The sequence below is a fragment of the Mustela putorius genome, unplaced genomic scaffold, assembly GCF_011764305.1.
Source record: "Mustela putorius furo isolate JIRA1106 unplaced genomic scaffold, ASM1176430v1.1 tig00000460_pilon_pilon_pilon, whole genome shotgun sequence".
In the NCBI taxonomy this organism is placed as follows: Eukaryota; Metazoa; Chordata; class Mammalia; order Carnivora; family Mustelidae; genus Mustela; species Mustela putorius.
Window position 1 is genome coordinate 22,453,321 of NW_025421389.1, and position 19,168 is coordinate 22,472,488.

General features: G+C 46.8%; 1 protein-coding gene across 6 annotated transcripts; it reads right to left on the minus strand.

Annotated features, from left to right (window-relative positions):
* Window positions 1-1,172: 1,172 nt before the first annotated feature.
* Window positions 1,173-18,056, minus strand: LOC101685676. 6 transcript variants are annotated; one of them, XR_199226.3, is made up of 11 exons: window positions 17,923-18,056; window positions 9,857-9,938; window positions 8,653-8,726; window positions 8,142-8,281; window positions 7,546-7,756; window positions 6,703-6,916; window positions 5,045-5,192; window positions 4,519-4,686; window positions 4,022-4,178; window positions 3,700-3,897; window positions 1,173-1,411 (listed from the first exon to the last, which is right to left on the minus strand). XR_199226.3 is itself a non-coding variant. In XM_004749883.3 (10 exons), exons 2-10 carry the CDS (start codon window positions 9,889-9,891, stop codon window positions 3,824-3,826), a joined length of 1,221 nt encoding a protein of 406 aa, XP_004749940.1. In that variant the 5' UTR covers window positions 9,892-9,938; window positions 17,923-18,056; the 3' UTR covers window positions 3,387-3,823. The 6 variants fall into 6 exon arrangements, 3 of the variants coding, with proteins under 3 accessions (XP_004749940.1, XP_004749946.1, XP_004749944.1); XM_004749883.3 differs by lacking the exon at window positions 1,173-1,411 and having other exon boundaries at window positions 3,387-3,897; XM_004749889.2 differs by lacking the exons at window positions 1,173-1,411; window positions 3,700-3,897; window positions 4,022-4,178 and adding an exon at window positions 4,823-4,863 and having other exon boundaries at window positions 4,593-4,708.
* Window positions 18,057-19,168: the final 1,112 nt, after the last annotated feature.

A 19,168-nucleotide genomic window follows, 5' to 3' on the forward strand; every position in this document is an offset into this window, starting at 1 on the left:
TTCCAATGCATAATGTTACTTAACATTTTTATATAGTCTTCTTTGGAGAAATGTTTATTCATCCTTTGCCCATTTTTCAGTTGGACTGTCATACGTACATGTGCACACACACATGCATGCACACACACACACACAGACACTCTTATGGTTCTTTATATATTCTGGTTACAAGTCTCTTATCAGATGCATGATTTACCAACATTTTATCTCATTCTATAGGTATTATTGTTTTAAGCTGCTGAGTTTTGAGGTAATTTGTTATATAGCAATAGGTAACTAATGCATTAAGTATGCATACACTGCACATCAAAGCACTTCCATTGCTGGCTATAGCCTTCAGAGAAGCTTGCACAGATCCACAAGGAGTAACATAAAAGGATGTTTATCTATGTATAGTTTGGGTAGCAAGAAGCTGGAAGCAACTTAGATGTCTGTCCCTAAGGGAATTGATAAATAAAAAGTGGTATATGCATGGCTAGAATATTATACAAGCAGTCAGATGCAGGCTATTAGGAACTGCTGTGACATGATGGACTCCAGGTAAGGAAAATAAAAAATTCAATTTATAGCAAAAACCAGCTAAGTAAATTAAACACACTAAGCAACAATTTAAAGGGGCATATATATATCCTAACTCACTAGAAACGAGTCTGTGAAAGGGGACAGGATAGAACTGGAAGGGGGAATGATGGAGGGAAGGGGAAAGAGAAGAGAGGCCTTGCGAGGATGAATGTGGGCATGTGGTCACCTAAGTTCCATGCACCTGAGGCTCCGAGCGCAGATCCAGAAGCAAGGTCTTGCTCCAAGGGAATGACATTTGGCACTGTGTTAGACTAAACTGTCATGACAGCCACCAAATGGGCTAACTTATTATAATAGGATTTTTAAAATTTTTTCTCCTTCCTCATGTAACGTCCAGGGTAGTTTCAGCCTGGGGTAGTGGGAGGGGCATGCTTTATTCCGTGCACTCGATTAGGGACCAGGCTGATGGCAGTGCTAACACAGCCTCCGAGGTTGCTGGGGTGGTGTAGTGAGGCGAGCAGAGCTTGGGAGACTGCTTAGCAGATAAAACCCACCCCCTTTAAAAGTGGCGCAAACTTCCACTCATGTTCTGTTGGCTAGAGCTTAGTTGCATGGTCCCCCTAATTCAAGAGCGCCTCAGGAATGTAATGCACACCCAGGAAGAAGGGAAAAATGGATGTTTATGGACAACTCTGGTCCCTGCTGCAGTGCATCCTTCTCAGACCCCTGAAGAAAGGCTGTCCGTCCTCCAGCCATCTGAGACACACGTGGGTTTTGAAGCAATTCTGAAATCTGGAAATTCCCGAAGGGACTCTCTTCTCTAACTGGGGGGTCTCAGCTGGAGTCACTGCCAAGTCGGAGATGTGTCTTCCTTCACTGTAGCTAGTAGCTGTCAAAGAAGTATTTAGGCAGAGAGATGAAGGGTAAACTGGAATTGCATCTAGAATCGGCATTTGTGAGATGGAGTTTGTCAGAGAGGAGACAAGCTCAGAAAACAAACTCGAAGGTTCTGCAGTTAGCATGAATAAGAGCTGGGACTAGAACCCAGTGTCCTACTGGGTTGCACACTGCCTTTCTGGTCCTTTGGCTTCTTGTTGTAAACATTATGTAAAAAGGCCCAAGGTTAGAACATTACTGGTGAAACTGGTGAAATCCAAATAAAGTCTGGAATTTAGTTCCTAGAAATATGCCGCTCTTAATCTCTTAGTTCTGGCAAATGTGCCATAGTTATGTAAACTGTGTAACAGTCAAGAACTCTGGGCAAAGAGTAATAAAACAAAACTCTCTCTACTATCTTTACAACTTCATGTAAGTTAAAATTTTTTCCCCCAAATAAGCTTATTTTACAAGGTCCCAGTGAATGTAGGCTCTGTGCCCTGGACCTACTCTGAAGTTATTACTTCGGAGTTTACTCTTTTGCAAGCTGTTTTGTAAGCCATCCCCTTTCCTTAGCCAAAGTGCCAGTGAATACATTCAACTCCTAGACCTTTGTCACAGCTCTTGTCCACAGCTGGTTTCTATTTCCATATGGGTTCAGGTTTTAACTTCATCGTAGTTGGGCCCCATACTTTCTTTCTTTTTTTTTTTTTTCTAAAGGTTTTATTTGTTATTGGACAGAGAGAGATCACAAGGAGGCAGAGAGGCAGGCAGAGAGAGGGGAAGAAGCAGGCTCCTCACTGAGCAGAGAGCCTGATGCGGGGCTCGATCCCAGCACCTTGGGATCATGACCTGAGCCGAAGGCAGAGGCTTAACCCACTGAACCACCCAGGTGCCCCGGCCCCATACTTTTTTAAGAACAACTTACTTTAGGAGGCCAGTGTGGACTGAACGGCCAACCTCCCCTGCCCCATTCCCATGTTGAAATCCTAGCCCCAAGGTGATGGTATTAGGAGGTAGGATCTTCAGGAGGTGATTAGGTCCTGAGGGTGGAGCTTCATGAATGAGATTAGTGACCTTGTAAAAGAGACCCCAGAGAGCTCCCTTTTCATTCTACTGTGTGAGGACACAATGAGAAGCTGGCCTCTGAATCAGGAAGCCAGCCCTTGGCAGGCACCAGATCAAGCTGCTAGTGTCTTGATCTTACCCCCACCCCCAGCCTCCAGGCTTGTGAGAAATAAATATATGTTGTTCAAGCCCCCCCGCCCCCCCAAGTCTGTGGTATTTTTGTAACAGCGGCCTGAAGTATAGCCCCCTAAGTAAGACAGGCTCCAATGTTTTTGGAACCCTTAAAACCACATTTTTTTTTCCTTAACAAAGAAATCTGTTTTCAAGCAGAGACTGAGGTGGAGGGGAAACAGATAGATTCTACTGTAGGTGAGCTCTGTGTTTGATAGGCATCGGTGAAAATTTATAAATTTTTCTCCCTCTGATCTTTCTGCCTTTGTGTTCTGAGAACAGAACATCCAGCAGAGACCTCCCGGCCGGTCCGGTGTGTGGCTGGCTGTCATTCCCCTGGCCGGCTACTAGAGGGCAGTGTGACACCCCTTTTCCTGACCGTGGACAGGAGGGCCACTGGGTCTGAAGCAGGGTGTTGGAAGTGATAAGCCTTTAGCATCTCTGAAGGAAATGGGTGGCTAGGTTCAGTCGCCTCTTCCACTTCTTATCCCTACCTTAAAACCAGAAACATAATCCTGTTTTCAATATGGTAAATATTTTTAAGAGAGGGATGGTATTTAGATTTTGATCACAATCTTCCTTAAGCTTTGGAGTACTTTCTCCACGTGGCAGATTTTGTTTGTTTGCTTGAATCCAATTCAGACCCTCTTCTTCCTTTCCTGTACCACTTTCTCCACTCGGAGGTTTAGACCCCAGTGGCAGTGAGCAATAGTAAAAACCACTGGATTATACATCTTAAAAAGGTGAATTTTGTGGTATGTGAATTATAATTTTAAAGAATGCAAAGGGAAAAAAAACGCAGCAGTGAGCAGACACCGTAGCTCAAATAGAATGTAATTAATTGATGGTACTGACTTGAGAAAAGTCTCAACGCTTTGCCATTCATTCGTTCTTTAGAGGGAAACAGCCTAACCTCCTTTCCCTCGGGTATCCGGGAACACACCGACCTTCTAGGACACACAGTGCATTGTTCCTTTCTAACCAGGCTACTCACCCTTGGCTCAGGTAGTTTCAAAGGGTCAGGGTGTGTCTGGGAAATCCCAGTGGGGAAGCAGAATTTACCCTTTGAGGTGGTTTTCGTGGAACCTCAGTTTTCAGTTTGAGTTGGTTAGGAGACGTGTGTTCTGAACTGTGCGTTTTTGCATCAGTTATTTGGGTGGTTTCTCCCCACCCCCCCCGATGATTATTACATTTGGGAATTTTGAGTCCTATTGTTGTCATAATTACTTCTAGAGCTGGTTTTCAGGCAACTGGACTGGCCTGTAAAGATAGGCAGAGAGAATATGGGGCCAGGTTGAAGCTGAGCTGTGTCTGCTCCATGACTCTGGCCCCCTCCCCGCCCACCCCCCCCCAACCATATGCAGACTCAGTCTTTCCTTTGTACCTGAATGTTTTCCTTTGTTCAGTAGAGAAATCGTGTTTGGCTCCCATTTGATGCTGTTGACCTTGGGCTTACACAGGTTCAACCTTTCAGAAAACAAGGGCATGTAGGAGGTCCTGGTGGTATTTTGATCTTCAGTTGGTGCCGGCAAACCCATGCCCTTTCAAGGGGACAGAGAGTGGTCAGAAAAGGAAAAGGAGCAAATCTTCCCCTCCCTGCATATTCTGCTCAGCACCCTCTGTCGACCAGGGAATTATAAGGAGTCACAGAGAAAAATGCAATGTCTGGTGCTTAGTAAGCAAGGTTTGTTTTCTTTTTTCTTTTGGCAGAGGAGATAACATTTTTGCAGAGAGGTTCCTTGCTCAGGATTGCTCTAGGTTGGCAAAGATCCAGGATTTAAACCTCAGACTCCTCTCCTGACGACTCAGCGCCCACCCACGCTCAGGCCTTTAGCAAGGTCAAAGGTGAAGGAGGACCCGGGGGATGACAGACGTTCTTACCGGCAGCTTCTCATGGCCTCTGTGATGAGGGTCTCCATAGTGTACTTGGGAGAATTGCTTGCCTGCAGTTTCAGTTTGCAACTTGGCTTTGAGGGCCCTGAGTGTGCTAGAGGGACACTTACCCTTGACTCTGTTTACCAAGGATTTGGGAGGAGGTAGATAAGGCATCTGGGAAGAAAGGAATGCTTGTCTGGGGAAATAATAATAACAATAATAATAATAATGATTTTAATTGCTATCTTTTGTTAAGTACTTACCACGTGTCAGACTTCACCTGTCAAACATTCCTTAAGTGCATACATACCTCATCTCTGGTCAGGGACAAATATCAGACTCCCTAAGTGGCTGCAGATTCAGGAAAGTAAAACTTTTGGATTTCCCCAGAATAGTGGGGTTGGGGTTTTCTGGTAGGGTAAACTTCCTCCCTTGTTCCCTGTGTACCGCCACTCCCCCCTCCCCTTGGGATGAGGGAGTAGTTGAGACCCTCATGCTGATTACCTCTTGACAGAGAACTTGGGCACTTTACCCTGGTTACTGTGTCTCCATCAAACTTGGCAGTGGTCCTCCTACCCAGGAGGGTCATCTCCTGCTTCAGCCATCTTGGCCTCTGACGCTGATGCATAGTGGGCCGCCAGCCAGGGGCAGTGTCTTTCTGCACCGCCTGGATATATTTGCTGCATTGGAGTGAAAACATTTCTACGAGTCAGGACCTATACCTGTGAACGAATCCAGGCACGCCAAATAGAGGGGCACCGTGCCATCTGTTTCTTTTTAAATTTTATTTATTTACTTATTTGCTTTTCATTTGTGTGTCTGCCTAAACTATACAGAGTATTTTCAGGTAATTTTGAAGACAAATTTGTTTCTTCCCTGAAAATAAAATTTGAATTTATTTTATCTCTGCTTCTTTTCACACTCCCCAGTTATCATGCTTAGACCCAGCACAGAGGACGCAACACCAGCAGCCAAAGGATAGGGCAACGGAGAGCCCTTCTGAAGCCTTGTGGTAGGCAGCTAGTGGCTATGGCTGAGAGAATGTGGTCTTGGGAAATGAACTTGGAATTGTGTGTGTTGGGGCAGGGGGCGAAGAGCGCTCTCATGTGCTGCGGTGGCGTCCCTGCTCCCCGCGAAGGCTCTCCTTTCCTCCACCCCTTTGGACTAGGACTCCATTTCTGTAATATTTGTGTGCCACCGTGTGCGTACTCCTCCCTTTGTACCGGAGCGGGGACTTCTAGCCTTTCAGGGATGAGTCCCAGGGAGGGAGTGGACCATTCTGAGCCCCCGAGGGAAGCAGGCTTGAATAGGCAAGAAGCCAGGACAAGCCTGGGCAAGTGGAGTGCCTGGTACTCTGCAGTTTCATGGGGACTGGGTAAGCCTGCCTACTCGGCCTCCTGGCATGCAGTTAGAGCCCATGTCTCCCAGAGATGTGGAGGGAAAGAGACTGACCCCCCGCTATGAAGAACATGCAGTTTGTCCTGGCCCCAAGCTTAGGTAAAACGAGGATGAAGTAAATCTGAACTAGTTTGAGACTCAAGATTCTGAAACAGTTAGTCCTTTGCTTTGCTGCCTTCTATAACTATGTCTCTGAATTGGACAGAAGACTGAGTTCTGGATTATTACAGATCTTCCTTGACTTACGGTGCGGTTACATCTCCTGAAACCACCTGTAAGTTGAAAATATCAAAAGTGGAAAATGCATTTAACGCAGCTGAACTACTGAACGTCATAACATAGCCTAGCCTAACTTAGACATGCTTAGCACAATTATTATTAGCCTATAGCTGGACAACATCATGTAACACAAAGCCTACTTTTTAATAAAGTGCTGGATAGCTCACGTAGCTTTTTGAATACTGTACTGAAAGTGAAAACCAGGATGGTTACATGCATACAGAAAGGTTGTCCGAGTGTTGGCTGTTGACAGCTCTGATCGTGGGGCTGACTGGGAGCTGGGGTTCGCTGCCAGGGCTCATCGCCAGAGTATTGTACTGCATATCGCAGCCCGGAAAAAAGATTCAGATTCTATGGTTTCTACTGAACGCGCATCACTTTGGCACCATCATAAAGTCGAAAGATCATCATAAGTTGGGGACAGTCAGTACCTTTCTCTTGGGCAGTAGAGCCCTCCTTTGGCCCCTTCCCCCAATAGCAACCCACAGCTTGCCAAGAGTTTTGGTTACTCACTCGATCCCCTGGCTACTTTTGTTTGGGTCGGTTTTGAGCACTTGATTCCACCCCGAGGCTTGGAAGTTGCTCTGGTGTTGGCTGATATACTCCACGTAGCCTGGACGCATTGTTGGCGCTATTTTTCTGCCCTGAACGTGAACTGGGAACATCGACTCGCCAAGAAGTGGGTTCTGGAAGGAAATCTGATGAGTAGTACTCATGTGGTAGTCACCTGAGGGGAGCAAGAAAGTGTGCAGAGGGCCTCCTCTGTGTGGGAAAGTCCTGAGAGTAAAGGTGGGGACCTGGACCCCAGCCTTGGCTCCTGCATAGCTGGTCTATTTAACTAGACCTTGGATAATGCGAATAACAGACGCAAATACTAGGGCATTGCCTCTCCCACCGCGCTGACCTTCAGGGTTATCTCCCAGCACCAGAACTAAAGAATTCTTAGTGTGGAATCCAGATTATCCTCTATGCCTTTTTGGATCACCTGAGCTTTTGAAAGCCTGGATGACAGGGCTGCCCACTGGTCCAGCCCACACAGGAAGGGGCTAGGCTGGGGTTATTGGTGTGGTACCCTCCCCAAATGGTTCCAGCTGGCCTTGGAGGCAAATATTGCCGAAAGGCTCTTGAAGAAGACAGGGCTGGGGCCCTTGCTGCCTTCTGCCTTCTGCTGGGCTCATGGTCCCCACCCCTGGGATCTGCAGTGGTGGGGGAGGGGGAGGTGAGGGTGGGGGCGTGGAGGGGGCGGGTACAGGAGTGCCCCTGGTTAGGGTGAAGCTGGTGGGCTGGGAACAGAGGGTCTGATACAGAATGCCACTCCTCTATCCCCTGGAGGTTTGCCTCCAGGCTAAGACTCACCTGAAAGGGAGGACTTCGTCCCAGGGTAAGTCTCTGGCTTTTTCCTCCCGGGCTTGTAACATTCTCCACAGGTTTTGCTGAAGGGGAGCCACGGAGGCTTGCAGTACTGGCTGAAGTAGCCTGGTGGCTGCATCTGGGGTGGAACCTTGGAAAGGGGCTCCAGGCGGTATTTAATATCCTGCGGGGCTATTTCCTCCGGAGCTTCTGACTCCTGCAAGGAAACCCCCCTGCTGCTGCTTCCCCACAGTGGGAAGTTAGCTTTTGCCTCTTGGTGCACAGGGGTCCTTCTGATCTCCCAGGCCTGAGTAGGGGAGGTCAGTGGGGAGTCAGTCTTCTAGGGCGAGAGGTCATCAAAGACTAGGTAGGTGCTACTTTCTAGCAAGTTACTTCACTTCTCTGAGCCACTGTGTCCTTACTCATAAACTCACTTCCTGGGTTACTGAGAGGATCTGAAATAAAGTAGCAGAGTGCCTGGCACGAGGTGCTTCCTAAATGGTGTCTCCTCTCAAACCGTGAACAGTAAGATTCTTCTCGAGGGTTTCTGCTGTGTCCATGGCCTGTGTCCCTGTTGGCTCCGCTCTCCCTCTCCACCTTACCTCAGGAGCGGGATGGCTGTTCTCCCACTGGGTTTGGAGAGCCGGTGTGTCTTGCGGGGTGGGACTGAGGGCTGAGCTATTTGAAGAAGGGTGGGCAAGTGGGCAGAGTCTTCTGTGCCCTGGAGAGGGGGTGTCTAGAGCTGGGGGAGGAGGAGGGATGGCCTGTTCTGGTGAGGCTTCCCCAATAACCTCCTTGCCTGTTACCCCCACCCCCCCGAGGGCGGAGCTGGGGTGCTGCTGGTGGCCTTGGTGTTCAGACAGGACCAAACTGAGTTCGTTTGAGGCCTGAGCACTAAGAACTGGGCAGAAACACGGAGGTGGGGGAAGTAGGGGTGCTTGGGGAAGGGGGGGGGATGCTTTCTCTGCGCGTAAGGCCATATGGCATTTTAAAAGCGGTTATTTTACATGAGCATTTCGGGTCTTTATTTATTTATTTATTTATTTGGCCTTGAAAGTAATGCTGGTCGCGAGAGGGGTGGCTTCCAATGACATTGGTTGGTGGTGGACTCACCAGCTAATGGGCTGAGCTCTGGGTAGGGGGTTGCCTGCTCCCACGGATTGATGCTGTTGCTGTGTCTGTGTTTCCTAAGAAGCAGAGGAGAGAGGAGTGTCTAGGAGCACAAGAGGGTTAGAGCTGAGTCCAGGGTTTGTTCACCTGCCACTTAGGAAGCCGCAAGGGTGTACCCCATGGGACCTGTGGAAGCCCCTCCACAGGGATTGGCCAGTAGCTGATACTCCTTTAGGGAGAGAGAGGAAGGTGGCCTACTACACTGGCCACACTGAGACTCAGCATTTTAGGTTAAAGAGGGGGAGATTAGGTTAAAGGGGCTGCTGCCCTTTTGGAAGCAGCTTTTTGGCTGGTTATTGACTGGCCTTTTTTGACTCCATGTACAGTGGAGGTGGCGGCGTAGGGTATAAAAAAGACCTGCTAAAGGGTGCTTTACCTACAGTTGATGTTGGGAGGCTGCAGCTGTAGTGGGGAGCCGGTGAAAAGAACTCTATGGGGAGGTCGGCCCTTGAACCATTGAGGTCTGGGCACGCCCTGAGTGAGAGCAGAATCCAGGACAGGAAACATCCTGTGTCTTCTGCCTGTCACCTCTGCCTTAGAGGAACAGAAGCAGACAGCAGGAGCTTGGGGGACAGTTAGAAGGGGAGTGAGAAAGGGGATGTTGGGTAGGGGTGACCGGAGGACAGTCAGCCATAGTCACAGAGCCCACAGACATGGCTGAAGGTGGGCACGGTAGGCCTCTGGCTTTCTGGGTTGTGATCACGGTCGTGTCCTTGCTCAGCCCTGCCCTCTGTCCCTGCTTGTACTTTGGCAGAAACACTTTGGTTCTGAGGGTTGGTGTCTTAGGTTGCCTTCGTCCTCCTCGCTGGATATGAACGGCACCCTGCTGGCTTTGATGGAGGAAGTGGGAGCCACTGTTTCCCTAACAACAGACCCCAGACCAGCAACTAGGGGAGGGGAGCGATTGTGTGATTGATCAGGCCCCAAGATTGTTGGATCTCATCTCTGCCACCAGCTTCAAGTCCAGCTCTGGATTGCCTCTGTGTGTGTGTGATGTGTGTGTGTGTGTGTGTGTGTGTGTGTGTGTGTATGTGTGTATGTGCCCATGCTATGGCCCTTCAGAAAATGTCTGTTGTTTTCTACTCTGATCTCCATTCCCCTTTCAAGACACACACAAACACACACACACTCATGCACACACACACACCAGTTGTCGTCCTGAGACAGACTGTTGACCTGCATCTTATCAGCTGGATGAATCTGGCCAGTAGCTGACGCTCTTTCAGAACCTGGAATCACAAAATGGGAATCTTAGAGGTGGATGATACCATAAAGGACTTCTATTCATGATACTTACCCCACACCAATTAATTTAGAAGTATTTTCCATCAGTTTACTAGTTCAGCTGCTTTCCCAACCTTTGGTCCCATGGAAATACACTGCTAATTACATGAATCTAAGAATCGAAGTTAGAGTCTTGCAGAGATTTGATCCTTACATCTGTTCCATGCTGGAATCTCCCGGCAAATCATTTCTAGAAGTGCCACTCCCACCTACGTTTGAACACTTTCTGCCCTGTCACCCCCTCCTGGGACATAAGTAGTTCTTTCCTGGGCAACTCTAGCTATTTGCAGTTATGTTCCCCTGTGACTTCACCATTTGTCTAAATTATCCGTCTTGGGGCTTACACAAACGGACCAATAACTCCTCTTCTATCTGACAACATTTTAGATGTGTTGGAATACATTTTTCTTTCTCTTCCTGGAGTCACAAGATTAAGGTAATAGGAGGAGAGTTTTCTATTGGAACTTATATGAGAAAGGAAACAAGACAATATTCGCTTAGAAGGTAGTAGGAAATTAATCTTTATACATAGAGGGTCTAACTGCATCTGCAGACCCTTCCCCTAGGGCCTCCTCACTGTCCTCCATCCCCAGCCCAGCCCCAGAGCCAAGCATGACAACCCAGCTGGAGGCTGACACCAGAGGAGGCAGTGGGAGGGAGAGGATGAAGGACCATAGGAGAGGACCAAGGTTATCCGTGCAGAGGGTCCGGGTGCATACTCATAGGGAACTTTGGAGGGTGGCCTCCAGGTGGGTCCTAGAGTCATAAATAAAGCCCAGGGACAGACAGACTAGAGGAACTACTCTTGAACACTGGGGTGTGGGAGGGGGCCAAATAGCCCAAGAACCTAAAGTGCAAGGACTGAGGGGACACCCTCTAGGATTCATTGTTCTCGAGTAGCCGTTAGTAAGACATTTCTCCCCTTCACTGTGGCACCTCTTTTTTGATTGGGAAATGATGTCACAGTTATGGTGACATTAGAAGAAAGCTGCTGCGCCCAGCTTATTTTTTTCTAGTTCCTTCAACCATGATTTTGAGTCCCATACTATCTTCTCTGAAGTCATTCCAGTTTGCCCCCCCTTTTTTTTTAAAGATTTTATTTATTTATTTGACAGAGAGAAATCACAAGTAGACGGAGAGGCAGGTAGAGAGAGAGGAAGGGAAGCAGGCTCCCTGCTGAGCAGAGAGCCCGATGCGGGACTCCATCCCAGGACCCTGAGATCATGACCTGAGCCGAAGGCAGCGGCTTAACCCACTGAGCCACCCAGGCGCCCCAGTTTGCCCCTTTTAAAGTGCAGCACCTGGCTTGGGTCCCAAGGCCCAGGATATTCTGATAAATAGGACTGTTATTTGCCTACATCTAAATATTATGTTGTAATCAATGTATTTGAGGTTGAATTAGCTTCCATGGTGACCACATCCCACTGTTGATTCTCACTGAGAAAACTATTGTCAAATGTTCCCACTGCTCCTTTATAGATATTGCGAGAGAAGAGACGGAGCCAGATCACCCCCATTGCCTACTTGTGCAGTTGGCGTGTTGTTCCAGTTATAGTTACTTTCAGCATCTAGAAATCCCACTTGCTCTTTGACACTTTTTCAATGTGGAAGGGAATGGGATGGTGGGCCTTGTCTTGGTTTTTCTTGGTGCAGGAGAGGAGGAAGCTAGAATGGGGGTTATCTGGGCCCATTCCTTCTCCTAAGCTCTGATTAGCCCAGCCAATGTGGTCTCATGCTGGAGAGGACTTCTGACTTACAAACTGTAAAGTCTTTCAATGTGGACTTTAGAGGAACTTTTGACAAAGACAAACTCAAGCAACCACCCGAGGTGCCATGGTACCTCCCTGTAGGCTCAATTCTGCTTATGAACTTATACTGCGAATTAATGCTACTGCTTTAAGTGCAGGCTCAGATTACCCAATCAGCCTTTCTCTGAATTTTCATGGCACTTTGTACTCAGCTCTCATATGCTGTTTTGTGGATCATGAAGTCCTGTGGCCAAAACTTTTAGTCATTTTCTTATTCTTACTTATATTCTTATTTTCTTAGACCTTTTACTCATTTTCAAATCCCCAGCTCCTAACCCAAGGTACTATACCTCAGAACTAATAGCTGTCATTTATTTGGTGCCAGTATGAACCAGGCAGTCTCTATACAGTAATTTAATAAAAACTCAACAAATTTGATGCTAGGATTTTCATTTTGTAGACAGGGAAACTAAGGCTGAAGACTACAGAGCTATCAAAGCCTATGTACTCTGTCCACATGAATGAATGAATGAATGAATGAATGCATCTTGAGGTGGTTACTCTAGGTGAGTGGACCAAAGTTGGTTCATTGCTTTCTGGATGCTCCCTACAGCTTCTTAGTGAAGGTCTCTGATTAGCAGTGCTGATAATAGATTATCATATATGCAACATTAGATGAATGCTTAATTAACACATGGACCTCCTATCAGATATTCATGGAGTGACTCACCAGCCAACCCAGTCCCAGTGACAGGGAGTTTGTAGCCTTCATGGAAGCAGGGTAGGGGAAGCATGATTATTCCAGTATTGATGGTGAGACTGAGGATAGGAATGTCTCCCGGTCACATGGGAGGTGGTTGAGGAGGAGGCCTTTATCTACAGGATGTGTCTAGTCTCCTCAACCTTCTATCAAGGTCCTTTGTACCCTGACCTATCAATCCCTCCCCTGGACTCTCTGGACTTCACTTCCCTGATCAAACACCACGGGTTCAGACTTCTGTGCTTTTCCAAGCTGCTTCCACTATTCCATTTTTTTCTCCCACTAGCAGGACTTTACTCTTCCTATAGTGCCCAGCTCAAGTATTTCTTTCCTTTGTGGATTTTTCCCTGGTTTCCTTGCTATGGACATAATGGCTGAATTAAATGCTTCCTATTTACGTAACATTTGTAAATATTTATGCACTCAACATAGGATCATCTAAATCTATAAACAAATATTAACAGACCTGAAGGCAGAAATAGACAGCAATACAATAATAGAGGGGGACTTTAATACCCCAGTTACACCAACAGATAGATCATCCAGACAGAAAATCAATAAGGAAACACTGGCCTTAAGTGACACATTAGATCAGAAGGACTTAATAGATATATACAGAACATCCCATTCAAAAGCAGCAGAATACACATTTTTCTCAAGGGCACATGGAACATTCTCCAGAATAGACTATATGTTAAGGCCACAAACAAGTCTTAATAAATTTAAGAAGACTGAAATAATATCAAGGATCTTTTCCAACCACTATGGTATGAAACTAGAAATTAATTACAAGAAGAAAAACTGGAAAAAGCACCAATATGTAGACATTAAACAACAGGCTATTGCACAACCAACGGGTCAACAAAGAAGTCGAAGGAGAAATAAAAGCATACCTTGAGTCAAATGAAAATGGAAATACAACATATGAAAATTTATGGGATGCAGCAAAAGCAGTTCTAAGAGGAAAGTTCATAGTGACACATGCCTAACTCAAACACTTCAAGAAGGAACTAGAAAAAGATCAAATGAAGCCAAAAGTTCGTAGGAGGAAATAACAGACCAAAGTGGAAATAAATGAAATAGAGACTGAAAAGGTAATATAAAAGATAAGTGAAACTAAGAGATGGTTCTTTGAAATAAAATTGGCAAACTTTTTACCAGGTTCACCAAAAAAGAAAGAAAAGTCTCAAAAAAATCAGAAATGAAAGAGGAGACATTATAACTGATTCCACAAATACAAAGCATCGTAAGAGCCTGCTCTGAGCAATTAAACATCAACAAATTGGACAGCCTAGAAGAAATGGATAAGTTCCTAGAACCAGACAAATTTCAAGACTAAACAGAAAAACAGGAATTGGTTGAAGAGGAAGGCACACCTCCAAACTCATTTTACAAGGCTAGCACTGCTCTGATACCAAAACTGACAAGGGCACACAGAAAAAGAAAAGAAATTTATAGGCCATTATCTCTGGTGAACATGGATGAAAACATCCTCAACAAAATGTTACCAAACTGAATTTAACAATACATTCAAAAAATTACATACCATGATCAAGTGGGATTTATTCCATCATTGCGAGGATGGTTTGACATCCATCATGTTTGAAATCAACATGATACACCACATTAAAAAAATGAAGGATAAAAATCACATGATCATCTTAATAGATACAGAAAAAGCATTTGACAAAATTCAACATCCATTCATGATTAAAAACTCTCAAAAAAGTGGTTATAGATGCAGAGTGCCTTGACATAATAAAGGCCACATATTAAGCCCATAGCCAACATCATACACAATGGTGAAAAGCTAAATCATTTCCTCTAAGATGAGGAACAAGATCAGGAGGTCCATGCTCACCATTTTTAGTAAACTAGTATCGGAAGTACTAGCTAGAGTGCTTAGGGAAGGAAAATAAATAAAAGGCATCCAAATTGGTAAGGAAGAAGTAAAACTGTCCCAATTTGAGGGTGACAAGATTTTATAAAGCCCTAAAAGACTTCATCAAAACACTGTTAGGGGGCGCCTGAGTGGATCAGTGGGTTAAGCCTTTTCCTTTGGCTCAGGTCATGATCCCAGGGTCCTGGGATTGAGCCCCTTATCGGGCTCTCTGCTGAGCAGGGAGCCTGTTTCCTTTCCTTTCTGTCTGCCTGCCTCTCTGCCTGCTTGTGATCTCTGTCTGTCAAATAAATAAAATCTTAAAAAACAAAAACAAAAACAAAAACAACACTGTTAGAAGTAATAGGCAAATTCAGTAAAGTCACAAGGTACAAAGCCAATATATAAAAATCTTGCATTTCCATACATTAACAACAAACTAGCAGAAAGAGATGTTAAGAAAGCAATCCCATTTACAATTGCATCAGAGTGAATAAAACACCTAGGAATAAGTTTAACCAAGGAGGTAAAAGACCTGTATGCTAATAATGATAAGACATTGACGTAAGAAATTGAAGAAGACACAAATAAATGGAAAGATACTCTGTGATCACAGATTGGAAAGATTCATATTGTCACATGTTCATACCACCCCCAAACAATCTACAGATTCAGCACAATCCCTATCAAAATTCCAATGGGCATGTTTCACAGAAAAAGAACAAACTATCGTGGAATTTGTGTGGAAACACAGAAGACTCCAAATAGCCAAAGCAATCTTGATAGAGAAGATTGTGCAGGCATCACACTCCCTGTATCAAACTGTATCACAAAACTATGGTCATCAAGACGGTATAAAATCAGCATAAGAAGAGACACATAGGGGTGCCTGGGTGGCTCAGTGGGTTAAAGCCTCTGCCTTCGGCTCAGGTCATGCATGATTCCCAGGATCCTGGAATCGAGCCCTGCATCGGGCTCTCTGCTCAGCAGGGAGTCTGCTTCCCTTCCTCTCTCTCTGCCTGCTTCTCTGCCTACTTGTGATCTTTGTCAAATAAATAAATAAAAAAAAGAAAGAAGAGACACATAGATCAATGGAGCAGAATAGAGACCTCAGAAATAAACTCACATATATATGGCGAATTAATTTACAACAAAGGAGGCATGCATATACAATGCGGATAAGATAGTCTTTTCAACATCTGATGTTGGGAAAACTGGATGACCACATGCAGAAGAATGAAACTAGGCTATCTTACACCATTCAGAGAAATTAACTCAAAGGGGATTAAAGACTTGAATGTAAGACCTAAAACCATAGATATGAAAAAACACAGGTAAGTTCCTTGACCTTGGTCTTGGTGATGATTTTGTGATCTGACTCCAAAAGCAAAGGCTACAAAAGCAAAAAATAAACAATTGGTACTCTATCAAAATAAAAAGCTTCTGCGCAGCAAAGGAAACCATCAACAAAACGGAAAGACCACCTCCCAAATGGGAGCAAATATTTTCAAATCATGTATCTGATGAAGGATTGATATTCGAAATACATAAAGAAATCATGCAACTCAATAGCAAAAAAAAAAAAAAAATCCAATTAAAAAATGGGCAGAGGATCTGAATAGACATATTTCCAAAGAAAATATACAGGTGGCCAACAGACTCATAAAAAAATGCTCAATATCACTAATTATCAGAGAAATGCAAATTAAAACCACAATGAGATATCACCTCGTACCTATTAGAATGACTATGGAATGGGGACTGTTGTTGCTATCTGAGTCCCTAAAATGCACAACTATTGGTGCCTGATGTCGCTAATATGCATCTGTGTATTACTTTGCAGCTAATTTATGTGAACTTCCCTGATAGGACATAGACATTCTCCAATACCCCTGACCCCATTCCCACCCCAAAAAGAAACACAGTGGTGGTCCCTAAACCTTTGACTTAGGAATCCCAGCTTAGATAGGTGGAGCAAAAGGCGATCCCCAAGAGCCCTGCATCAACGAGGTAACAGCACAAAAGGAAGGCATCCGGGAGTCCTGGTACTGTAGGGCAGATGGCTCTGATTTCTCTTCCTCATGTCTTAGGTTGGGGATGGGGGGCTGTGAACAGTCTTCTTTGATTTTGCAGTTCAGGTTAGGGAGTGGGCTGGGGGAAAGCAGATGAAGAGGAGGGTGAGGAGGAGAGGGGCTTTGCAATCTGGGTGGGCCTTCGGGGACCCAGGCAGAGACCACAGCCCAGAGCAGTACCAGGCATCCAGTTGGGTGGGGCTGCCCTCCGGCGCTGTGGATGGGCCCATGCCCTCTGCTCCGAGTGGCCGTTTGCCAGACACATGGAAAGTGTTCCTTCTGCCAGCCATCTCCCCACTTGGGAAGGACTGCGTCCCCTCTCTCCCCAAGCTGGCCTGTCCAGATGCCGGTGCCCTGGCCCAGGGCGGGGGCTCTGACTTTCCCTCTCGGTGCTGACTGAAAGGGAGTCCCTTCAGCTCTGGCTGGGGACTGAGGGAAGGTTGCTTGTCTCTGCTCAGAGCTTCTTCACTTTCTCCCCAGGCTCTCTGGGACCCTCCCCTTGCCTGTGATTAGAGAAACCATTTAATTTATTGTCCAAACTAGGACACTTCTGTGAGTGAATGGTGTGTGTGTGTGTGTGTATGTGTGCACACATGTGCTATTTGTAATATGTCGAGACAACAGGTGTAAACCATGACTGACCCGGGCAAGCTGGAAGTCAGGGCAAGCAGAGTTCTGAGGGGTCGGCTGGCCTTGCTTTCATCCCTAGGGAAAGTGTGGAAGGTGGAGGCGGCCAGCAGAGGCTGCTGTGTACCAGCTATGTCTGCCGGTCTCACCCCCGAACAGCTCTCAGAGGGAAAGGCTGGGGGGCAGAGGCTGGGTGTGGTGAAGGCTGCCGTCCCTTGCTGACGATTTGGCAGACGGTGAAATCTGGGCTCACCATCAGGAGGGCGAGGGGCAGGGGTGGGGTCGGGGGCTGGTTTCTCAAAAGTGCCCTCTAATTCCTGGATTGGACTGTGCCTCTCCTGAACCCAAGGGATTTTTGTCCTGCCCCTTCAGACAATGCCTGGCAAGTGGGTTTGTGGTACTACCAGCCCCTGAGGCTGGCGTCTTCCTAGGTAGGTTAGCAAGAGGGCTCATAGGGCAGCCCAGGGGTGCCCTGTGTCCGAGAGGACCGTAGGAGTGCTGAGAATCCCCTTTGTTGGCTTGCAGGTGGAGAATGCCGACCAGCCATGGAGTCCTGTGAAGGAGAAGGGCTCTCCTGCAAACTTCTACCCTCTCTCCTCATTTAGCTCTTACCTCTGGCAGAAAAACCCCATTTCTGTCTTCCTTACCTAGGGGACTTCCCTCTCTTGACCTCTAAGTGTGGAGCTGGGAGACCTTATTCCTTGTGGGAGGAAGGGATTTCTGGAAAAGGTAGGGGTCCTTACTCTACTCTGGCCTGTGGAAAGTCTTGGTTGCTGAGTGGACTCTCAGTCCCAGCTGTGATGTCCGGGTTACTGGCTCACACCAGCTTCTCTCCCTACTCACCTGAAGGGAGAGGCAGTATCTGATTTTGCAGACCACGTGCTGGTGACCCTACCCCAGCTCCTCACCCTTTGTCTTCAGTGATGGTAAAAGGGGAGGTGTTCTAAGCCGGCTGTGGGGAGAGCTGCCCTGCCTAAACAGAGAATTCTGGAACAGTAGTGGGTATCCAGGGCAGCCACAGGGATTACCATGGCAACACAAAAGGCAAGACTAGTTGTGGGGAGGTGGGGCTGGAGCAGGATTCCCGGGCTGGTCAGAGGGGGGCTTGAGGCTAAGAAAGAGAGACACCCACAGCTGCCCCAAAGAGGCCAGAGAAACCCCACCTGTTGCCGCTTGTCAGCCAGAACCCCATGCCCCCTGGCACGCATCTGCGAGGCGCCCGGCCTGGGCAGAGGGTCTGCTGTGTGTGGAAAGCTCTAGAAGGGGGAGGGGAGCCCAACTCAACCGCAGAGATTTGTTTTCTCAGTCCATCCAAAGAATGGCAATAGGTTTTGGACTGTTCCAGGCGCTTCTCTACCTGGGGGACCCTGAGCCATCAAAGTTAACCTAGACTAGTAACCAGGGATCAATTATTGGCCTGTATTGTGCTTTCCAACTTCTTGCAAAAAGCAGCCTGTTTGGACAAAAAATGAAAGTGCGTTTTTTGATCTCTGGTGCCACTGAGCTGGGCTGATGCCTTCCCTCCCCAGCTGCCTTTGCCCACTCCCCACTCATGGCCTCCCTCTCTTCCTTGGGCAAGGCTGATTAACCCCTCAGGTGCCAGGTTTGGGGTGCCCCCCTCCCAGCTCAGCTCTCAGGAGCTCGGAGCAGGCCAAGTCCAGTGCCTGCCAACCTCCTCCCCACCCTCCCTCTGGCTGCCAAATCTGACTTTGATTAGCGTGTGAGGGGGGAGAAAAGCAGGAAAATAGAATATTAAAATCTTAATTCAATTTAAAACACTGTCATTCACAGGCATGCCAAACAGTGAGATGACTAATTATTATGCAAATGAGGCAGATAGAAAAGTGATTAATAATTGCACAAATTAAAAATTATTGTAAACATCCTGTGACGAGCGATAAGTCCGATGGAGAGGCGAGGGCGGTGGGCCGGGGAGGCCGCGGCAGAGCCAGCTCCTGCATCCTTATTTCCTCATTAGGGGGATTTAATTAGTGCCTGATGATGGGGCTCGGCGCTGCCAGGGGTGGAGGAGTGGGGGTGGCCTGGGCCTGGCCATGCTGAGGCTCAGTCCCTCTCCGGCTCCTCCTCA